Source organism: Tachypleus tridentatus, chromosome 10 (genome assembly GCF_004210375.1).
Source record: "Tachypleus tridentatus isolate NWPU-2018 chromosome 10, ASM421037v1, whole genome shotgun sequence".
In the NCBI taxonomy this organism is placed as follows: domain Eukaryota; kingdom Metazoa; phylum Arthropoda; class Merostomata; order Xiphosura; family Limulidae; genus Tachypleus; species Tachypleus tridentatus.
The window spans coordinates 99,730,044-99,755,896 of NC_134834.1; the positions used below are offsets into that span (position 1 = coordinate 99,730,044).

Genomic DNA, 25,853 nt, shown 5'->3' on the forward strand with positions numbered 1-25,853 from the left:
GATTTCAGAACTAATTAGGCTTAACACAAAACCATTCTATTTATGGAACATATTTAATGAATAAGGTATACACAGAATTATAAACTTGCTTTATTGAGTATATTCTCGTTTAGACAATTTTAATTAATTTCATTACTAAAACCATTACAGAACCAGTTCTTTGATTATAAATAAGTTCTCGTGGTAATCGTGAAAGTTTAAAAAAAAATTCCATTACACAGTAATAAGTAATGGATTCTTGATAGAAAATTCCACAATTTGTGAGAAACACCATAACGAATTATAGATTATGTTAAAAAAATAGTTACACCTACGTATAGCGACTGTACATGTGTATTAATATTAAAATAAGGACTTAAATTATAATTCCGGTTTGATCTCCAAGCAATACGTTGTTGCAACATTGTTCTTTCGCTGGTGGGTTCTTTTTTGGATTACACCTGGTGAAAATAATGAAGGTCCAGTCTGCGTAAATGATAACAATTAGTTTATTTACTTCTCAATGTACTTACAAGAAACTTGAATACCGTGAAACTTGTACACTGTTGTAGGCTTATGTTTGCAAATCACGCCAACTACACTACACTTACCTAAAAAAATAGTTACTTATTATTTTACGATTTAAACACAATGACTAGAAACAACTCTGTCTTCTCAACTTTTTGTGATATTTCGCTAATCCCATGTTTATAATCGACCATTAAATGTACTAAAAAACATGACATCTAATCTTTAAAACTTTCTAGGCCTAATTTAAAGTCATCATTATGACGTAAGGTTCCCCCTAGGTATTATTTAAATTATAGCGAATAAAATATAGATGACAACGTCATGAAATAATTCAGTTACTGATTACGTTTAAGCTAGTACATTTGTTAGATCACGATACGTAATAAACGTTGAAAATGATATTTAACGTTAATGTAACATTCATCTGACACAAAGCTTAACATAACGGAGGTAAAATAATATCAAAATGATCAAATCCAGAATATGTGATTCGAATACAAGAATGAAACTACTTTTGTAAACTTGTATCACAATTTAACAAACCTTGAATGAAAAAAATATTATCATCATATTCTGCAATTTAAACCCACAAAACACAAATATTACTCAAACCCAGGGCACATGTACACAACACATGAGTTGGAGATCATTGTTGAAATGTTCGAATATCGAAACACAAATTATTAACATAAAAGTAAGAAACAACTGCGTGAATGTAACGTAATTACTAAACCTACATCACTAAAAAACAGAATACAAAGTCCAATTCACTTGATGATAACGAAAGTGTTTTATTTGTTTTATTCCTTCGACTACATATTTTATTGCTTGCACGGTTTCATGAACTACCGACTGGCCTAACTTTACGAATAACATTGTTAAACAAAAATTAAAGTCAGTTAATTGTAACTCGCGTCTCCAATGTTCGTTTGAAACAAACTCAACACGAGAAGCAATGAAACAACATCGAAACCTATGAACAAATTCAATACCTCACAACAATATATATATAAACTGTCAACGTAAGAAGCTATTTCGAGAAATTGGATATTTATGGCTTCATTTCACCAGTAGTTCAAAAGTAAAAAAAAAACAAAAAATTCTGGTTAAATTAAACATTTAAAGGACATATTAAAAATACGAATGACGGTTCTTAAAACTTTGCTAACATAATAATGTGTGTTATTTAATACGCCATTAGACCTATATATATTTCAAAACCACTACCGTTACTGTATTTTTTGTAAGCGTTCTATACTGCAAGGTCTGATTACACAAGATACACAGGAAACTGCCACCAGGCTAAAAAGGATGCTTGTAAGCTTTCATTCACGTGATTTATTCAATCTATCCGGTATCGGTGATCACGTGAACACAAAATTGTCCCCTAACAATAAAGATAAAAATTACTGTTGGCATATCCAGTGGGTTAAACCTTATTTTTGACACCACAATCAGTCTATAAATATTGAGATTTAACGTGATCATCATGACTGTATCCACCACCCCTACCGAACATGTTATGTGCTTTTCTCATATCGGAAAAAGTTGTTACCTTTTCAGTCTTCTCGTATCGAGGTAACGTTCCAAACCAAAAATACTGAGCTGAAAATTACTTAACCATAAAAGCTACTTATCTACCCAATTATACCAGAAGGTTACAGCAGTCAAGCTACACAGACAATATTTAGTTCTGATTACATCAGTTACATATCTCTCCTTCATATGGTATTAATGCATGACTTCTCTAGTTCTGGTGATATGTCTCATTACATAACACAGAACTAATGTGTGACTTCAGTTCTGGTGATATGTCTCATTACATAACACAGAACTAATGTGTGACTTCAGTTCTGGTGATATGTCTCATTACATAACACAGAAATAATGTGTGACTATAGTCCTGGTGATATGTCTCATTACATAACACAGAACTAATGTGCGACTTCAGTTCTGGTGATATGTCTCATTACATAACACAGAACTAATGTGTGACTTCAGTCCTGGTGATATGTCTCATGAACTAATGTGTGACTTCAGTTCTGGTGATATGTCTCATTACATAACACAGAAATAATGTGTGACTATAGTCCTGGTGATATGTCTCATTACATAACACAGAACTAATGTGTGACTTCAGTTCTGGTGATATGTCTCATTACATAACACAGAACTAGTGTGACTATAGTCTGGTGATATGTCTCATTACATAACACAGAACTAATGTGTGACTTCAGTTCTGGTGATATGTCTCATTACATAACACAGAACTAATGTGCGACTTCAGTTCTGGTGATATGTCTCATTACATAACACAGAACTAATGTGCGACTTCAGTTCTGGTGATATGTCTCATTACATAACACAGAACTAATGTGCGACTTCAGTTCTGGTGATATGTCTCATTACATAACACAGAACTAATGTGCGACTTCAGTTCTGGTGATATGTCTCATTACATAACACAGAACTAATGTGTGACTATAGTCCTGGTGATATGTCTCATTACATAACACAGAAATAATGTGTGACTATAGTCCTGGTGATATGTCTCATTACATAACACAGAACTAATGTGTGACTATAGTCCTGGTGATATGTCTCATTACATAACACAGAACTAATGTGTGACTATAGTCCTGGTGATATGTCTCATTACATAACACAGAACTAATGTGTGACTTCAGTTCTGGTGATATGTCTCATTACATACCACAGAACTAATGTGCGACTTCAGTTCTGGTGATATGTCTCATTACATAACACAGAACTAATGTGCGACTTCAGTTCTGGTGATATGTCTCATTACATAACACAGAACTAATGTGCGACTTCAGTTCTGGTGATATGTCTCATTACATAACACAGAACTAATGTGGGACTTCAGTTCTGGTGATATGTCTCATTACATAACACAGAACTAATGTGGGACTTCAGTTCTGGTGATATGTCTCATTACATAACACAGAACTAATGTGTGACTTCAGTTCTGGTGATATGTCTCATACATAACACAGAACTAATGTGCGACTTCAGTTCTGGTGATATGTCTCATTACATAACACAGAACTAATGTGTGACTTCAGTTCTGGTGATATGTCTCATTACATAACACAGAACTAATGTGTGACTTCAGTTCTGGTGATATGTCTCATTACATAACACAGAACTAATGTGTGACTTCAGTTCTGGTGATATGTCTCATTACATAACACAGAACTAATGTGTGACTTCAGTTCTGGTGATATGTCTCATTACATAACACAGAACTAATGTGTGACTATAGTCCTGGTGATATGTCTCATTACATAACACAGAACTAATGTGTGACTATAGTCCTGGTGATATGTCTCATTACATAACACAGAAATAATGTGTGACTATAGTCCTGGTGATATGTCTCATTACATAACACAGAACTAATGTGTGACTATAGTCCTGGTGATATGTCTCATTACATAACACAGAAATAATGTGTGACTATAGTCCTGGTGATATGTCTCATTACATAACACAGAACTAATGTGTGACTATAGTCCTGGTGATATGTCTCATTACATAACACAGAACTAATGTGTGACTTCAGTTCTGGTGATATGTCTCATTACATAACACAGAAATAATGTGTGACTATAGTCCTGGTGATATGTCTCATTACATAACACAGAACTAATGTGTGACTATAGTCCTGGTGATATGTCTCATTACATAACACAAACTAATGTGTGACTATAGTCCTGGTGATATGTCTCATTACATAACACTGTACTAATGTGTGACTATAGTCCTGGTGATATGTCTCATTACATAACACTGTACTAATGTATGACTAGTCCTGGTGATATGTGTGACTATAGTCCTGGTCTCACTACATAACACTGTACTAATGTATAACTAGTCCTGGTGATATGTGTGACTATAGTCCTGGTCTCACTACATAACACTGTACTAATGTATAACTAGTCCTGGTGATATGTGTGACTATAGTCCTGGTCTCACTACATAACATTGTACATTGATGTGTGATCTATCGTTCTTTACTACTTACGAATTGTTACTTCACGATAAAAGTTATTTTCTCCATATACACAACAAGTATATATTATTGATCTAAAGATGTACTTCAGGTCAAGGATTTAACAAAAATGTCATTAAAGAGACTAGAGACAGATTATCAAACCTTTTCAACAGAATGTTAAACAAAACACCTGTGATCTTTAAGAACACCTATTGTATTTTCATAGTAACAATGATATACTGTCTGTCAGTTTCCATCTCCACGTTTCTATGCTGCTAGAACATACACTTCGTACAGAAGTAATGTGATGATCAGAGATTACATCCTATTTCCTTTCCCTTCCCTAACCTGGAGTGATAAAAGAAACTGTACCAACCATATCGATGACGACTGAATAACCTAAGTTTGGTTAAGAAATACGAGAATTAAAAATCAACACACAAACAATACACATAAGCTAACCCTAACTATTGTAAGACTGTACGAGTGAATTCATGTCTTAATCCTATGATTTCTTCTTTTTATCTAATTTATATGTTTTTTTTTCCGTTCCAGGACTTTCCAAGATGTCAATGGAAGATTCTAATTTATCACTCCTTTGAGAGTTTTGTAAACTTTAAGAACTAAAACAAATAAATCAAGTACCAAACCTATTGTTAAAGTATATAATACTACGACACACTGCTATACGTTAAGTTAGCTTATTAAAAAAAATTCAACGTAGTTCAAAATGCTGTGCATACTATTTGAAAATTCTTCACGCGCGCTTTTATTCCAAGTTATACAATCTGAAAAGAGTGCTAACCAGAAACGTTATCTTCGCGAAACAAACAAAATATATATCAAATTGTCGACTTTACAACCCATTGTCTATGTTGTACAACATACCTCCTAACGACTCCCGTGATAACTGGGCTTATATATTCATTGTTTGGTCACATGTAACAATGAAACAAGACCCCTGGGACACAGGGAATTTCTCCACACAGTGGGCACATAAGAAACGTGCGTTTACAACAACTTTGCTGTTAGTTTTATACGCAGGAGCATACCTCACGTATTACCTAATAATGCAAGTATGATGTATAGCCTTTAGTTTCACTGTGATGTCCAGTACGTCGTCACGTAACTCATGCTATCGATTTCCGTACTACTTTGATCAATGTAAATCTAATAAAAGTCAGTATCATAGATATGTCACCCGAAAACTGCACGTTGGTAAAAAAAACCCACAACAAATAAAACAAAGTTACAACCACGCTGCAAATGTATGTTTGATCACTGAATCAGTCTAAGATACCAAATGTGGATTTCACTGTGTAAACATCACAGGACAATTAACTACAAAATTTAGTATAACACTGATTACAGACCACTCAGTACGTTTACTGGCTTCACTAGCTCTGTAACAACAACAATCAACACCTTAATATAATACGTTTACTGGCTTCACAGTTACGTATCTCTGTAATAACAATCAATACCTTAATTAAAAAAAAAACCTTTACTGATTTCACAATTACGTAATAACGATAATGACCAAGGTTTCAATGAAATAAGTTTATTAACAACAATTAAAACAAAACATATATAGTGACTTCACAACTATTTTATTGTTTTCACCAAATCTGTCAACTTATTTAACCTATCATAGCCAAAGGGTTTTCAACGTGGTAACATTCTTGATTCATTTTAAAATTTACATCCTGGCTAGAAACAAGAAAGAACACACAGGTGTTAAAACCTTCCCTTCTCAGATGGTGCTCGATTTTCTGACTAGATTAAGTAAATTGGCCAGCAGGCGAGATTACTTGCCACCTTGACTAGTTGCCTAGTTACGCCGAAAATGCCTCTCTGTGTAGGCAGGCCTAGCAGAATGAGTCTACCTTGGGTTATACAGCCTTTCGATTGTTATCAAACATTTTATTATAACCTCTTTGATAAGAAGCACTTAGAATGTTAATAATAACACAGAGAATTGCTTGTCAAATACTCCTTCAAATTACGAACATATTAATGTAGTTTACTTCTAAACATCACGAGATTTAATAGAACGTACAAAGAAAAAAATGTACAAATTGTATCGATACACTCAGTTTAATGATAATTTGTAAATAGAGGTACCGTTACAAATATCTTATGATAACACACGTCATCAACAATAAGTCGAATGAACTAATGACGTCATGGACGGGACAACGCACTGATTATTTTCTAAAAGTTGAGGTATGTTTATTTGTTAGCTAATTAAAAGTATGTAACCATGACATGCCGAACTCTGCACAGAATTCCACTCAAACCTCAGCAGTCTGCGTGTGTCTACAATGCGTAGTAACAAACCTAAGACATATTAGAAGTCGTCCAATAAAGAAATCACTTACTATTACGGAATATTTTTGTTGTCTTTTCTCAGCAGCTCTTCAAAATAACAGAGTACTGATATGCGAATTACGTCTGTTATTCAACTTCTATAGTGTATATAAGGCATATTAATACTAGAAATAAATGATCACATAACACCAAAATGTTGTTTCAATTTGAGATTTCTAAAACACTACACAAAGAATCAAGTGTTAAGAATGGTAACAAGGCTATTCCTAATGTCGTTTATTACAAGTATAAATTATGTATCTTGTCAAGTTAATTAAGTATCGAGGAAAGATAATTGTTCTTTCTTTATAACCCGTTCGAGTTAATTTAGTAATTATAAAATCGTAAATTGTCCAATGTGAAAAGCGACTACCCACGTGATCTAGATACATGTACACTTAGTGATTCTGTGTTTCTAGGATATTCACAGAGAACGTTTAATAAGGACGAATGTGTTCGCTTTCCCTTATCAAATATGAGTGATGCGCTCACGTGACACCAGGAAACAGCTGTTGATACGAGTCTTTCTACGTGTTAACACTATTTCCAAATTCTTTAATAATTCACAGAAAAGGACAAGCAAGAGCGTAAAAGCAAAAAATAGATTACTATTAGTTGGAAGACAAGGTGTTATTTAACAGAACATGTCCAGCTCTGGATACCACACCGAGGATTTACACTATTTACACAGTATTTTCAGAAACTAGAAGGCTGAAAGGAAGATTAATCACGTGACACGTTGAAACATCTTAAGGTGGACTGTTTCATTTTGGGTGGAGTCCACTACACACCACTGTTCCTTGGACATATAAGGTTGGTCCCATCTGATGTCATGAGCTCTTCGCCCAAGAAGGGCGTACCCCGTGTTTACTATCAGCCTACATAAGAGCACGTGGGTAGTATACTCAAAACATAAGTCGATTTTCAAAGAAATAAGTAAATAAATAATTCTAAGAAATCATCATCTGTCTATCAAAGGAAGATTTTTGTAAAAAGTATAAAATTATTTATGGTACACACTAGCCTTTACTGACAGAATTGTGACTGAAACTACAACAGTTTAACGACAACCCTGGAGTGTGTTAAACTTCAATCATGTCTTCAGGGCTTCATGAAACACTAATATAGGATTGATATAGGTCAACTGAAAAAGTGAAACCAAACAATATCCAGTTTCTAACGATATCGTCGTTTATCACATTGAATGTAGACGACACAAGTTTCAGAAAGGTTTATTTTAGGGTTCGGTGGTAAGAGGTATAAGTTTTGAAGTAATAACGTTCTGAAACTTCACTGGTTTATTGCTTTGTTGTCTCAAAGTGTAAAACTTCAGACAATATTAACAGTTTCGTTCTGGAAATTATAGCAATTCAGATCGAAATTTAGCACTCGTTTCAAATGATATTCTTACTATAAAAACTGTAACTTGTAATAATTCACACAATATTGTTACAAAACGCACCATCAATAATATGACACATCACACGCTCTCTCTCTCTCGATGTAAGTAGTTACTAGAAGAACATATTTCAATATTTATGAAGGTTTTCAGTCTTTTTTTTTAAACTCACTGGAAATTGTGTTTTCTTATAGCAAAGTCACATCTGCTAAGCCTACCGAGGAGAATCGAACCCCTGATTTTAACGTTGTAAATCCGTAGACATGTGCTTAATGTGTTGATCGATGTTACACAGTTTGTATTAAAGATCATTTTCAAGTTACTTTTCGTGAAAATAAAATAAACCTGTAGTACACATATAACAATGTGAAATATAAAATACACATATAACAATGTGAAATATAAAATACACATATAACAATGTGAAATATAAAATACACATATAACAATGTGAAATATAAAATACACATATAACAATGTGAAATATAAACTGGGTCAAGGAGGTAAACCTGTAATACACATATAACAATGTGAAATATAAAATACACATATAACAATGTGAAATATAAACTGGGTCAAGGAGGTAAACCTGTAGTACACATATAACAATGTGAAATATAAAATACACATATAACAATGTGAAATATAAACTGGGTCAAGGAGGTACTATGGTATGTTGAAAAAAGTATATAAAAATGAAAATGTCGCATCTAATTTAGGTTCCATTGCCATGTAGGTCAGTGAATTATAAATTACTTAACCTTTATGATTTTCGTGTTTGATAGAATGCCACTTGTACCACGACTAACCTGTTTTTTTGTTTATCAAATATTTATAAAATCAGTTATTAAGAAAAGGTTCTAATTTGAAACCTCTCTCCTTCAGACTGAGCGACAGTGACATATTTAGTTACTAATCGTCCATTTCTGAAGAGTTAACTCTTGCGACAGTCGAAAACAGGCTAGTATAGAGGTTAACTAAGTCTTGACCTAGGGAAGAGTGGTCGTTTTTGTAGTTTGCCTGTTACTCAAAATTACAAGTAGTTTGTATTACTTTAGAATTTTAACAGCTCTGTAAAAGTGATTACATAATTATGCGCGTTTTCTCAGACATCATGCTCTTTTATATTGGTTTCGCCTTGTTGGGAAACCAGGTGAAAAGATAGCTTCCCATCTAAAAACAGCCACAAATTGGTTTGCTTTCTTCTTTAAAGTTATTAGAAGCTCGAACACTGCTGTAACTTGTAGACTTAAGTTTACAACCACATTAATTGTCCAACATAAACTAAAATTAACTTAGTGGTACAACATAACGCAAAAGCAACTCTAATCAAAATCATTCTATTTTATCTCGTATATTTTTACTGCTACTAAACCTTGTATCAACAAATAACACTTGATGCCAAATAAGAATTCTATTAATGCACCTTCCAGCTAACCAATAAACAACAAGATTAAAAATATACAGCTTACAACACTGCCTCCTTCCCGAGTTGTGAACTCCTTTGAACAATATTAAACACAAAAATAAAAAACTACACTAAACTATCAGCTCATCAAGTGTTTCTTTTTCTCATCCGAGACCGATATTATATGGTTGATATAGCATCTTGCCCCTTGTTGTTAATGGCTGTCCTGTAAGTTCTTAAATAAATGATTGGATGAATTCAATGGTTGCTCCAACTTCAATGATCCTCTGGAAGTAGTTCTGATTGGAACTCCAAACTCATCAGCAGGTTGAGATCTTGCTAGCACATTTTTCCCTGGAGCTTATAAGATGGTTATCTTCTTACAACAGTACTTGCAAAGACAGCCAAGCCAGATGACCTTTAACTTGTAAATGCTTGTTCTCCAAACTCCAGATTACTCTGGAGTTTCTTCTCTCTTGGGACAAGAACTGTTCAAACATATATTACTTCAATGACATCATTTTATGACATTGTTACTTACTTCAATGACATCTACATCATTTTACCTCAAACTGTTCATGTCTTCCTTTATTCTTCAAATTCAAGAGTCTTCCAACCATGAATTCCTCAATACATGCCAAATTATTTGGTTCCATTATACCCCAGTTACTAGAGGAAGATTTACTTTTAACAAGGCCTCCTATTAGCAATTCATTCCTCTGCAGTGCATTTACTGCTTTCTTTGTTGTCAAGAAAAATTTGATCTCTATTGTATTAATTGTAATGTATAGTGCAGGGAGTTTCTGATTGTAAATTGTAACTCTACTTGAAAATAGCCTAGTATTCTACACATAAAATCAATTTCAAAAAGCACTATTCCTTGATGTCAATTACCCCACACACGAGTTGAAGACGCTTCTCCTACACCAAGTGTAGCTTTCAACGTTCATCTTGCTGGAACTTTATGTTCAACTTCTGTTTGCATAAATCCTTTAATATCTCTAAAAGTAATTTTCCACCTTTCATTACCAAATTAGGTTGAACAATTCCAGCTGTAATTCATAACAGTCACAAATTTCTTTATTTCCTCTTTAACATTATTACAAGCTATTGTAACTAGTCTATGGTTTCATGGTCTATGGATACTGTTTACTTGTTAAACCAATAAATCAACTTTTACATATATTCTTACACACTTGATACCATTTACTCAAACAACCTGTAATTTAACTAGGATACAGTCTCACATTCTACGAATACTGTTTACTTGTTAAACCAATAAATCAACTTTTACATATATTCTTACACACTTGATACCATTTACTCAAACAACCTGTAATTTAACTAGGATACAGTCTCACATTCTACTACTGTTTAATACTGTTTACTTGTTAAATCAATAAATCAACTTTTACATATATTCTTACACACTTGATACCATTTACTCAAACAACCTGTAATTTAACTAGGATACAGTCTCACATTCTACGAATACTGTTTACTTGAATAATACTGTAAATGGATGTGAATATATTCTTGGTGTGTTGTTTATACAACGATTAACAAATGCCTGTGTCATTACAAGTAAACCCACTAACCTAAAAATAAACAGTTACCTATAACCAAATTGAAAAAAAAATGATAATGGTATACAATTCTTCTAAAGTTATCAATGTAAGGCAAGCATACCAATAAATTTATCTGCTTTCCCGAAAGAAAGCCTAATGTGTAAGTCCACACCAAGAGAGATCACATTTGTCAAACCACTACAAAATATAAAAGTACAGGGAAAAATAGATAGATTTTTACTGATAAGCTGATAATAGAGTTTAAGACACATTGACAGTTAGATATAAAAATGAAGAAACACTGGTATAAAAATGGATAAACATATAAACATAAAATAGCTCATACGAAAAAAGCTAAATGAAAGTTAGATTATCAGAACACATAAAATGCAAAATAAATACAGAAATATTGACTAAATATGATAGTAGAAAGAAAACCAGTTTACATATGAATTATAAACAAAAGAAACAGTGTGACTGATGTTACTGGTAGGCATAATGGACAATATACATATTATCAGATTAAAAACAGGAATGAAAGATTACTTGTCCTATAAAAAAGCACATTTCTTAATTATACAGAGATGATATGTGACAAATTTACAGTGAACCAAGTTAGCTGATCAAGTTGGTTTACTTAATATACTTTATGTTTCACACATTCAGAAAATGGAAACTAATTACTTAGCTGGAAAAGATATTATTGATGTCAACAAACTGTATGTAGCACAACTAAGTAACTCAACACTTATGAAAGTGTTATACACCCATTTTACAAATGTTATGATAACCCACAGGATTCAACATGAACTAGGTGAAGACTTGATCAGAGTTCAGATTTAGGTTGTTGTTTTTATCTGGAATATATCATATTTAGAACTGAGCTTATCAGCTTCCAAAGTGCTTTACTTAAATATATATTATTTATAAAGAAATTAATATCACGAGACCCAAATGCATCTTGCACAACATTGTCAGTTCCTAATATGGAATATAGCAGTTTACTGTACAGTACCTACAGGCACAAAGTACTTGCATGTGAACTTACATTTCAAAAGATATGGCTATAATATAAACTGATTTTACTGGCTATTGTCTAGCTTAAACATGTGTCTACAGTAAATTAATGTGGGAGAAAACTGAATGTAGTATTGCATAAATATGCTTTCAAAGATTAAAAGAAACAGAGATTTAATATCAAACAAACAGAGATGAAATTAGCTTGCTGTTGCCAAAAAAATGAAAACCGTCAAATGTAATATTATAGCAAAATTTGCTACAAACTAAATACATATTCATAGTGGACAAACATAATGGTTAGACTGACCTTCACTAGATGCTTGTTGATCCACTTAGTAAAGGTCTTTTTCTGAACAGCATCTCGTTCATCTACAAATATCATCAGAAGCTTAATTAAAGCATGCCTCTTAATTTCACCAGAAACTTAACTGAAACATGCCTCTCAATGTCATTAGAAACTTAATTAAAACATGCCTCTCAATGTCACGAGAAACTTAACTGAAACATGCCTCTTAACGTCACCAGAAACTTAACTAAAACATGCCTCTTAATGTCACGAGAAACTTAATTAAAACATGTCTCTTAATGTCATGAGAAACTTAATTAAAACATGCCTCTTAGTCTCACCACATCAACTCCAGATGAATGTTGTTGATATTCATAAAATTAAATGACTAAAAATGTATAAAATAAAACCAATTTATGAAAAAACGTAACAAATATTGTTAGTTGCTTCCAAGAAATAGGCTGAGTACCATGAGCACTGAACTTTAGTGTCCTTACACAAGTATAAAACATACACCACATCTATAACATCCAGTAAAAGCCCATAACTAATTACCTATTGCCAACAACAATTAGAAGTTATACTCACATAGTTACCAACTTTTAAAAATCTGTTTGAATGTGATAAAGAGCTGGGAACACTGAAGGTGTTTGTCTTCTAGGGAGGTAGGGAGGGAGGCATGGCCCTCATTAAAGTTTTTATTCAATGAAGTAAAATGGTGCAATCTGGTATGTTTCCTGGTTCAATGTGATGCTGAATTTCACCTGTATCAAGCCAGGTGACCAGTCATAATATTTTATAGAAAGCTATTAATTCTACAAATACATTAATAACAAAAATTGACCAAAATGTTAGATTTCATTTGTGATATATGTTACCATGAAAACAGACCAGATGCAAGACTCTCAGTACATGAATTGTGGTAGCAATGCACTCACAATACAAGTATAGCAGAAGTATAAACTAGTTTACCATTCACTAATTCATAACCAACATAAACTAGGTGTTCAACTCAAGCAAACAAATACAAAAATTAATCTAATTACCAGTTACTAAATACATACTAAAAGATATATTATCTAATTACCACATATTAAATATACACTAAAAGAGAAAAAATATAATTACCACATATAAAATACATGCTAAAAGACAAAATATAATTACCAGATAATAGAGTAACTTATGAAATAATTAATTAGAACATTAAATACAAAACTCGCACAAAAAACAATTTATGTTCTGAACATAACCAGTTCACAATAACATACTGCCATTTGTAATGTGGTCACTCACTCTATTACTTCCATTGTGTTCAATATATATCTAAAACTGCAATAATTGTAGAGGTTAAATGTAACCAACTTATCCTAGTAAACAAAGACTTGGAAGTCTGGACTTAAAAAACGGAGTACATTAGAGTTATAGATGTATATTAATAATTATTCATACAACCTTGAAAGGCCAGAACTTGATGAGGTCAATACTTGCTCTTAACGGTTACAAGGAACACATTGTGCCTCAGGGGCTTTTCGTTTCATGTACCCATTTGAGCCGTTAAACACATACCAATTACCCCAGTGACCTTTATATTTATAGAAACATTTTCATAACTTCTCCACTGAGATAAACAACCACCATTATTAACTTTTATATGTTAAAAACTGTGACTAACTTAAATTCACAAATATTACTATGAATTTAATGAAATGTTTTATTACAGAAAAATGCCTTTTACACATACAGTACTATATTATGTAGAAAATATAAAAAAGTCCATCTTATCTCTTCAAGTTTCAATACAGTTATATGTAAAACTAGTTTCATAATGAAGAACTTCTAATTAAACCTACGTTAATTATATGAAACAGAACATATATATATCTCATAATCAATATTTCGTCTAAACAATTCTGCCAGGTAACAAGTTATGTTTTTAATTATTCCAAGAGTAAACAACTCTTTCGAAAATCTATGTTTTTTCTAAACTGACATAATCTTGGAACAGATCTTCATCTTTTAAATGTAACTATAAATTTTGTAAACTGTATGTACGTAATTAACCTCCAACTTCAAGTTAACCGCACATTTGTGTTTGAACATCCTGTAATGTTCTAATACATTTACTATTAGTATTACAAAAGCAAACGTGTTAGAAAATTTATCATTTTTTAATAACGCGTGCATAAACAAATTTCACACAGTAATGTTTTGTTGTAAAAGGTTACTCCATTTTTTTTCTAATTAAACATTCACAATGTTACTGACTTTAAACATCTCTGATGAAACAATAATAAAATTATGTTGCGAGGAAAACTAACCTTTGAATTTATATAAACTTGATTCATATTGAAGCAAACTGGGATCTTCTTCATGATTCGAATATCCATCCATTGCCTTTCTGTTATTTTAAATAGGCAAGTTTTATAAACACGTTAAAACACGATCGACATTAATAAGTTACGTCCTTAGCTTCCTGTTTGCTAAGACTGAATGTTACTTCCCATGCTTTGCCACACTTTTTGTAGGGCAGGTTGCGCCAATGTAATACTTGTGGGCGCCACATCCAATTCCAAAGCCCCGAGGCTTTCTAAGCCTAGGTCTCAAATGTATACTAACAGTGAAAGTGAAACTACACTGCCGTATTTTACAGTATTAATAACACCTATAAAAGCAATTGTGTCACTCCTATTCAACAATTTTATCCATTACGCTGGTTACTTAATGATATGGGTATTCGCTATTTGCTACCGGCATATTACGGGCAGCAGAACCAGCTACAAAGTACATCAACCGTCCTTCCACACGTAACAGCCTTAGAGACTGCACTCTACACACTTAAGGATTTGACGTTCTTGACCTTAAATCAAATAATGTTTAAAGCAAGCTACGCCTATCAATTGTTTGATTGTAACTACCCCGTCAAATCTTCTGAAAGTATAAACGACATAAGCGCCATCTATTTTTCGTTGCTTCGGATTCTTTGGCAGTAAGTTACAATGATTTTTTGTTTTGTTATTAAATCATAACATTAACTAATGCTTGAATCACCGTCACTGAATTACAATAACGCTTTTTAATATGATCGTGCAAAATTTATAAAAAACAATATGATTGAAAAATGTAACTTTTTTTCTTTCTAAAACAGACACATACATATTTAAATAAATATATGCAGGTATATGCATCATTAATATGCCACAAAAAAAAGAGAACTTATTTTTGTATAGTTACACATTTATTGCTTATTATAACTGCATGCACACATACATATATAAGATGAAATATGTGTTTGTTTGTAACTTAACTGCTCTGAGCCTCTTGGGCCAATATATCAACCAAACGTTATGTGTAAACACTATGAATTACAGGGAATGTTTTAAGAGGTCAAAATTGAACTTAACTCCGTTTTTACTTTTTAAAGCCTATTAGTTAATTAATCTGAACTTATTAAGTCAATTTCAAGCAATCTTGGGAGGTGACACTTTAGACTGTTGAATATTTTAAACTGATTTAAAGTCAAAGTACAAAAGTTACAGGACTGATTCTCAAACAACAATGCTTTTCTCAAGCGTGAGATCATTCCAAAATTTTTATTTATTGATAGATGGAAAGCAAACTGCGAATATGTTTACAAAGATGCTTCGTGATAGTTTTAAAATTTTGAGATAAAGTTTATGTTGAAGCTATTATATTGAAACATGTGATTGTTGTTAAACTTACATCGTTTTAATTAAGTTTAAACACTCCCTGTCAGTTGACGGATATTTCAGCTCATATATTTATTTGTGTGTGTGTGTGTGTATGTGACATCATCTTGTAGTATCAAAATATAAAATATAGGGAAGCAAGAAGAATAAAACTATTCAAGATATCCTACATATTTTTTAGTCTCATACTTTATAAATATATACATATATTTTCATAAGAACTTTACCAAAAAATTAAAGGTAAAACTGTATATATATATATATTGAATTTAGATGTCTTTAAAGAGAATGACATAGAAACTATACCTTTATAAACTTTAAATTTTGTTTCTTGCTAATATCTACGCAATGTTACGCAAAGATTAGTTGCGTTATCCTTCCCCACCTTTGAACTGAAGGCTAAAGTGGCCAACTCTTGAACTATTTTGTTTGATTATTAGGTTTGTGTTTTTCTTATAGGAAAGTCACATGGGGCTATCTGCTGTTCCACCGAGGAGAATCGAACCACTGATTTTAGCGATGTAAATCCGTAGACTTACCGTTGTAACATCGAGGGACTCTGTTAGAAAACAACGTTTCGATCTTCTTAGGTCATCTTCAAGTTAACCTAAGGTCGAAACGTTGTTCTCTACTTTATTTTAATGAAAGTTTTAATATCCTTACCAGCCATCTTGGAATAGTTTTACTTCAAGAGGGTTTCTCGTCATCACGAATTATCAGTTATCGATCAATTTTGTTTCCACTGGCTTGGAACTTTATGAAACCTTTCGTTTTGGTTCCTCAATGAAATTCGTTATTTGTTAGCAAGCCTCCCAAGACTTAAAGAAGCATTTGTACTAAAATCGTAACCAATACAAAGCATTTAAAAGTCAAACTACGGGCAGTAAGGTACGTTTTAGCAATCTCCTGCTGGATAACAAATAAATTTACGGGCTTACAACACTAAAATCTAAGGTTCGATTACCCGCGATGAGAGTTTTCGTGAAATTTCAACCTTCATTTATTGTTCTTAACGGTAGCTGGAGACATGCCCCACTTTATCGCAACGGCTTTTATTATAGTTATTATCAGAAACACTTCTTTTACATTCGGCACTTTGCAGGTGAGCATATTGCGCTGAATTGACTTGAGATGTAGTTTTGGAAACATTCAAGTTGTTATACAAGTTTCTCTGTTTCCACAGGAAAGTTTGAAGGTTTCTTTCTTCAGAATGTTGTGTCCATTTAAGAATTAGCTAAATAATGCACTTCTTCTGAAAGATTGTTTCTCCTGGAATCTGTGGCTTGTGTGCATCTGAATTCATTTTAATTCGACTATTTTAACTTCTTTGTCCTCGGTAAAATTAGTTTTATTTAACTCATTTTAATTATATTTCTTTAAAACTCAGTAGATAACCATCTTCAGTATTTCTCCAACAGATAAAGAATTTTGTTTTTACTTCAAATCGTGTCTTATCCCTTTAGTTCCAAGAAAACACTACACGTATCATTCCTTGTTCAGTTGTAGCTAAGGTCAGCCAACTGAGTGCTAGGTTTCTCTCACTTAACAAGTATGGCTAACTCTTCATAAGTGTAAATTACAAATTTCCACCAGACTCTTCCCTGCGTTTAGTCAAAACTTGTAGTGTTAGACACGTTTCATGACCTGCTGGATCAATAGTAATATTACATACTTGTAATGCTAAAATCCGGGGTTGGAATCCCTGTGGTGGACAGAACCCAGATAGTCCATTCTATAGCCTTCCATTAAAACAAACAACGACGGTCGTTTATCCCGATAAATCAGTTGATGAAAGTTGTATGTTAAGCTACACGACATATTTCTTTCTCTTGACTGGTCCTGTTATAGTCACTCGTTAATGTTTTCCTTTTGGATTGCTCGTCCAAATCTGTTAAGCACAAAGCTACACAGTGGGCTATATATGCTGCGCTCATCATGGGTAACGAAACCCAATATCTAGCAATATAAGCCTTCTGACTTATCGTTGAGCTACTGGAAAATTAGTTTATAAAATGCATGCCAATATGATTGCGCATGCGCACATTTTACCAGATAAAAACAAAACTAATATCTCCCTGTCGACCAAGCATGTATGAAAGCCATTGCATAACTGCTTTGTGAAACCAGTCTTAGAAGTTACTCAATCGTTAATCATATGTGACACATTATTTAAATATTTTGCTTCAAACTTTAGGAACTGCAAATTACTTCGGTATAAAAAGATGAAAAGATCCCTAATGTTGATTGTCAACAGAAATAAGTTAGCGACAACTAATTCATTCTCTTTGTGGGAAGAAAATGCAATATTATTACGTCCACTGACAAAACTAATATTATTAGATCAATAAATTACTTAAATAAAGCATTATCCCCAACATTGTATGTGATAGGATATTGACGGATGTTTCAAAGATAAGCTAACTTTATATATCCCATGATTAGGTTAATAAAAGCGAAAATAATACTTTAATTTTCTCAACTTCAGATTGGATCCGAATACAGTTAGAAAGCTGCCATTATCAACATATGGAATATAATATCATGTTTAGAAGTCAAATTTAAAAAAACGCCATGTGACTATGAAGTTTTTGGTTTGTTGCAGATTTTAACGCAAAGCAAAAACAAAAGGCTGTTTAACTACAGCAGTCTCAAACTTTGATCCGATAGACCAGTGGGTTTATAAGTATATATAATAGAGGCCAACCCCAATTCTTGGGCTACTCTCGGCTGATCAAATAATGAAATTTGACCATTACTCTTACAGCGCACCAACAGACACAAACTCGAAGCGCATTTTCACAGCAACGAGACGAGAATTATGAACCCTAAAATTTACAGTCCGGGCATGCTAGTCGTTAGATAACACTGTCCGGCCATGCTACTCGTTACATAACACAGTCCAGCCATGCTAGTCGTTAGATAACACAGTCCGGGCATGCTACTCGTTACATAACACAGTCCGGGCATGCTAGTCGTTACATAACACAGTCCGGGCATGCTAGTCGTTACATAACACAGTCCGGGCATGCTACTCGTTACATAACACAGTCCGGCCATGCTACTCGTTACATAACACAGTACGGGCATGCTAGTCGTTAGATAACACTGTTCGGGCATGCTACTCGTTACATAACACAGTCCGGGCATGTTACTCGTTACATAACACAGTCTGGGCATGCTAGTCGTTAGATAACACAGTCCGGGCATGCTACTCGTTACATAACACAGTCCAGCCATGCTAGTCGTTAGATAACACTGTCCGGGCATGCTACTCGTTACATAACACAGTCCGGGCATGCTAGTCGTTAGATAACACTGTCCGGCCATGCTACTCGTTATATAACACAGTCCAGTCATGCTAGTCGTTAGATAACACAGTCCGGGCATGCTACTCGTTACATAACACAGTGCGGGCATGCTAGTCGTTACATAACACAGTCCGGCCATGCTACTCGTTACATAACACAGTACGGGCATGCTAGTCGTTAGATAACACTGTTCGGGCATGCTAGTCGTTAGATAACACTGTTCGGGCATGCTACTCGTTACATAACACAGTCCGGGCATGTTACTCGTTACATAACACAGTCCGGGCATGCTAGTCGTTAGATAACACAGTCCGGGCATGCTACTCGTTACATAACACAGTCCAGCCATGCTAGTCGTTAGATAACACTGTCCGGGCATGCTACTCGTTACATAACACAGTCCGGGCATGCTACTCGTTACATAACACAGTCCGGGCATGCTAGTCGTTAGATAACACAGTCCGGGCATGCTACTCGTTACATAACACAGTCCAGCCATGCTAGTCGTTAGATAACACTGTCCGGGCATGCTAGTCGTTACTTAACACAGTCCGGGCATGTTAGTCGTCAGATAACACCGTCCGGGCATGCTAGTCGTTACATAACACAGTCCGGGCATGCTACTCGTTACATAACACAGTCCGGCCATGCTACTCGTTACATAACACAGTCCGGGCATACTACTCGTTACATAACACAGTCCGGGCATGCTAATCGTTAGATAACACAGTCCGGGCATGCTAGTCGTTACATAACACAGTCCGGGTATGCTAGTCGTTACATAACACAGTCCGGCCATGCTACTCGTTACATAACACAGTCCGGGCATGCTAGTCGTTAGATAACACTGTCCGGGCATGCTACTCGTTACATAACACAGTCCGGGCATGCTACTCGTTACATAACACAGTCCGGGCATGCTACTCGTTACATAACACAGTCCGGCCATGCTAGTCGTTAGATAACACAGTCCGGGCATGCTACTCGTTACATAACACAGTCCAGCCATGCTAGTCGTTAGATAACACTGTCCGGGCATGCTACTCGTTACATAACACAGTCCGGCCATGCTACTCGTTACATAACACAGTCCGGGCATGCTAGTCGTTAGATAACACAGTCCGGGCATGCTACTCGTTACATAACACAGTCCAGCCATGCTAGTCGTTAGATAACACTGTCCGGGCATGCTACTCGTTACATAACACAGTCCGGCCATGCTACTCGTTACATAACACAGTCCGGGCATGCTAGTCGTTAGATAACACAGTCCGGGCATGCTACTCGTTACATAACACAGTCCAGCCATGCTACTCGTTACATAACACAGTCCGGGCATGCTACTCGTTACATAACACAGTCCGGCCATGCTAGTCGTTACATAACACAGTCCGGGCATGCTACTCGTTACATAACACAGTCCGGGTATGCTAGTCGTTAGATTAAAGTTGGACAAAGCTGTTTCACAATTTTAAAACACGGATGTTGGCAAGAGATGCCCTCTTTCGAGCACAAAAATATATTTCACTTTTATATGTCAAAAGCCATCTAGCTTTTAAATTTCTAAGGGGATTAAGATGAGAGCTCTAACTTCTGGTTTAATCTTTATTCGTGTGGTTTTCAAGTTTGGCACAACAGATTATAAATAACAAATTTAAATTATACGAAAAGTTTTTTCAGGGTTATTTGAAACCTTTATAATCACACGATCCTAACATGAAACATTAAGTTTGGTTTGAATCTCTCGGAAAGCAGCACAACAGCTATCCACACTAACAATCCCTGATTTAGAAGCGATAGACTAGAGGGAAAGCAGCTAGTAAACACCACCCACCGCCAACCCTTGGGTCACTTTTTTACTATCGAATAGTGGGATTTACTGAACATTATATCGCCCTAACATTGGAAAGGTGATCATGTTTGGCGACGGTGATTCGAAATCATCAGTTGCGAGTCATGTGCCCTGACCACCAGGATATGCCAGACTTAAACATTTAGACGAATAGAAAACGGAAACTAGTAATTGAAAAACAAACATAAAAAGAGCTGTAGTAATTTAGAACTTGGTCAAGATATTTTAAACCCATTTCCTCAAAACTTTCATATAATTCCAACTAAAGGCTATCGGGACACTAGAGGATAACTAGAAGTTGAAAATAAGAAACAATGAGTAGTAAGAAAAACTAAATAAGGGAAGGCGGTGTAACAAAAGGAGGGGTGATTCCAAGGGTTTCTAATGATGGGTATAATAATTCTTGATAAATATTTATTATAATATCCTCATACGTATTGTTCTTGAATACAGTCAAGTCGGACTTAGATCTAATGATTTATCATAACCATGTAAATCTTCCAGTTGGTGATCATAATCACGTGGGTCTTCCAGATGATTATCATAATCACGTGGATCTTCCAGATTATTATAATCACGTGATCACAGTTGGTGATCATAATAATGTGAATCTTCCAGTTTATCATAATAATGTGGATCTCCTAGTTGGCGCTCCTAATCACGTGGATTTTCCAGTTGATTATCATAATAACGTGAATCTTCCAAACGAGTGCAAGACAAATTTTATAGTTAAAAACAACTAGTACTAGATAAGGAATTTGATAATCACAAACTATTTGTACTAGATGGATAATTTGATAGTCATAAATGAGTACTAGACAGTTAATTTTATCGTTACAACTAACGAGTACTAGACAGTTAATTTTATCGTTACAACTAACGAGTACTAGACAGTTAATTTTATCGTTACAACGAGTACAAAACATTTAATTTGAGTCACAAACACTGTGTAATAGAAAGTTAATTTGATAGTCACAAACACTGTGTAATAGAAAGTTAATTTCATACATTCACAAACGTGTAATAGACATTTAATTTTGTGCATTCACAAACGTGTAATAGACATTTAATTTTGTGCATTCACAAACGTGTAATAGAAAGTTAATTTGACACACTCACAACCAACGAGTACATGATAGTGAAAGAAAACATAAGGTGTACAATGCATCAGATTGTAAATGAGTTCTTTACTTAACCTAAACATTACACCTGCAGTTTTACCAGTGTACAACTGTTGAATAGTGCTCTAGATCTAAGTTAGTGCTCTAGATCTGTGTGCAGGTCAATCCATAGTGCTCTAGATCTAAGATAGTGCTCTAGATCTGTGTGCAGATCAATTCACAGTGCTCTAGATCTGTGTGCAGGTCAATCCATAGTGCTCTAGATCTGTGTGCAGGTCAATCCATAGTGCTCTAGATCTAGGATAGTGCTCTAAATCTGTGTGCAGATCAATCCACAGTGCTCTAGATCTGTGTGCAGGTCAATCTATAGTGCTCTAGATCTGTGTGCAGGTCAATCCATAGTGCTCTAGATCTAAGATAGTGCTCTGGATCTGTGTGCAGATCAATCCACAGTGCTCTAGATCTAAGATAGTGCTCTGGATCTGTGTGCAGATCAATCCACAGTGCTCTAGATCTAAGATAGTGCTCTGGATCTGTGTGCAGATCAATCCACAGTGCTCTAGATCTGTGTGCAGGTCAATCCATAGTGCTCTAGATCTAAGATAGTGCTCTGGATCTGTGTGCAGGTCAATCCACAGTGCTCTAGATCTGTGTGCAGGTCAATCCATAGTGCTCTAGATCTAAGACTGTGTCAATCCATAATTCTGATATTCTTTGCTGTCAGAACATCGTTTCAAAACATGTGCTGCACACTCGAGAGTATCATATTTCTAGAACATGAATCAGCACCAAGTGTGTCGCAATCCTCAGAGAATGCTGTGATGGATGAGAACGTGCTGTACTTGTCGGTGCCCTCAGTTCTGAGTACATCGCGTACCCTGTTAGATGAGATACAACCTCCAAAATGTACTGGTATCCATCCATGCTTCAATGACTATATATTTAACATCAGTATTAATAATTTAATGAAAATTATAGCCTTGATAAAACGGAAGATAATTATACAAATGTACACAATGATTATAATAAAACCTAAGGGGAGTAGGTTTGAGTGACTTCCGAAAAGAAATGTTTATTAGAATAAATAAGCAAATCATCATGATTTGAAATGAAGCAGGAGTTTCGTCAACAGGTCAGTTTAATATGCTGAGACAGTTTATGAAACACAATGTGCTTCATCTAAAAGTTTTAGATAAAACTTAGAATTCTCAATATCTTTCAACTAAAATTTGGCCTCCCTACGACAAGCAGTTTTTCAGATACAAAAATTTTAAATACGAGTTTTTCCCCTGCTGTTCATACATAAAACAATGTATAAGGATATCAGTTTTCCAAACTCCAGCTATGACAAGGCACAGTTAATATTGTTAAATAATATCGGTGGTCCTGGGTTTATTCTTATACAAAATGAATGTCAGGTACACTTCATATTATCTCATATATAAATATTTGGGTTAAACTACACGACATGATCTAAATGTTGTGTTACTGTTGGGTTAAACTACACGACATGATCTAAATGTTGTGTTACTGTTGGGTTAAACTACACGACATGATCTAAATGTTGTGTTACTGTTGGGTTAAACTACACGACATGATCTAAATGTTGTGTTACTGTTAGGTTAAACTACACGACATGATCTAAATGTTGTGTTACTGTTAGGTTAAACTACACGACATGATCTAAATGTTGTGTTACTGTTGGGTTAAACTACACGACATGATCTAAATGTTGTGTTACTGTTGGGTTAAACTACACGACATGATCTAAATGTTGTGTTACTGTTGGGTTAAACTACACGACATGATCTAAATGGTTTATCACTGTTAGGTTAAACCACTGGACTTCATCTAGATGGTATGTTACTGCTAAGTTAAGCTAAGGTCTAAAAGTACACGTGTTAGCGTCTCAACTTTTCTCAAACTAATACCTCTTAGCTTAAGCCACAAATAACTATATTCAATTTACCTGCTATTTTTAGCACAACACGGTCAGCTAGGTCCAGTTCATAAATACAGATAGGTTTGTACCGTATCCACTCGGCTAAACTCTGTCCATGTTCCATCGTCACGTGCCAGCTGTACCTAGCACCGACTTACATGTGGTCACACGCCCCTGGTGATAGTTTTAATATAAATCTCTACAAGTGGTGATGTGATATCAAAATGGACATTATATCTGTTGTCATTCATTTATAATACTGGAACCATTACTAATTGTTCAAAGTGTATTCTCACGTAGCTCTTTAAACAATTCATAACAGTGAAGTAAAGTTTATGTTGGTAGTTATCCATTTCCCCTGATCCCAAACATTGGTGCTCTTATCAATTTGATGGAGAACTCAATAGTGTGGTCGATTCTTCTGTCAGGTTTTGTACTGCAAGTATTCTTTATAAACTATCCCACACTCCGCTGTTCTAAGAAATGGTGCGTCTCATACCACAGTGGACACTTCTATTTTGGTACATCGTAAGCAGTGATGCTGGAGACAAGAGACGTCACAGTATTATTAATATTTTAACTTCGGTTAAAGTAACACGTTTTCACAGACAACAGTACATCTCCACCGATACTCAGTGCTGATGGAATGAAATAAATTAGAAGCCCAATATATTCGCTTCTTTCACTCTAGTACTACAGGTCATTACTAGAGGGCGATCGTGTAGCGACGGTTTATTGCGTGTTGCTAAGAGAATCACGATAACGTGAACACGAGACGTTATTTACTTTCAATTGTATTCAAATGAACTTTCCACATGTCGTTCTAATGAACCTACAACCACTGGTTAATAGGCAGGAGAGGAAAAACCTTTTTGCCAGAAAACGGACATTTGATAGAGGTTACGGGAAAGAACGTCTAACATCTGGAAAAACAAAACACGGCTACTTTTGGCCGTTAGGTTTCGGAAAGTTCCTTAATCACATAAGCAGACAACAGGTTCATGGGAAACAGAGCAAAATACCCGACCTCAAACAGTAACGATGTGGATATCTGACTACCGAGATAAATATTCAGCACTGAATATTACCACAAAAACAGTACAAACAAGAATAACCAGAAAGATCCATACTACCTTCCAGCTGTTCCTTTTAAAGACTGTAGGGGTTTATATTGGATAACATGAAGTTTCACTTTTGAAAATTCAGATAATCTGAGACTGAAGATCTGGATCAGTTTTTGTAACATATCGAGAAGTCTCAACCTTAATGTGTCCAGGAAGTTTGGTGCATATCTGATAACACCTTAGTTAGTTACCTCAAATATTCCATCCCTCCATACAA

General features: G+C 34.6%; 1 protein-coding gene across 1 annotated transcript in view; it reads right to left on the minus strand.

Moving 5' to 3' along the window:
• Positions 1 to 15,451, minus strand: part of LOC143229955 (dystonin-like) — a 209,110-nt gene extending 193,659 nt beyond the window's left edge. Inside the window, 2 exon segments of the mRNA XM_076462843.1 lie at positions 12,601 to 12,662; positions 14,901 to 15,451. Coding sequence (XP_076318958.1) covers positions 12,601 to 12,662; positions 14,901 to 14,973 — 135 coding nt within the window. The 5' untranslated portion in view covers positions 14,974 to 15,451.
• Positions 15,452 to 25,853: the final 10,402 nt, after the last annotated feature.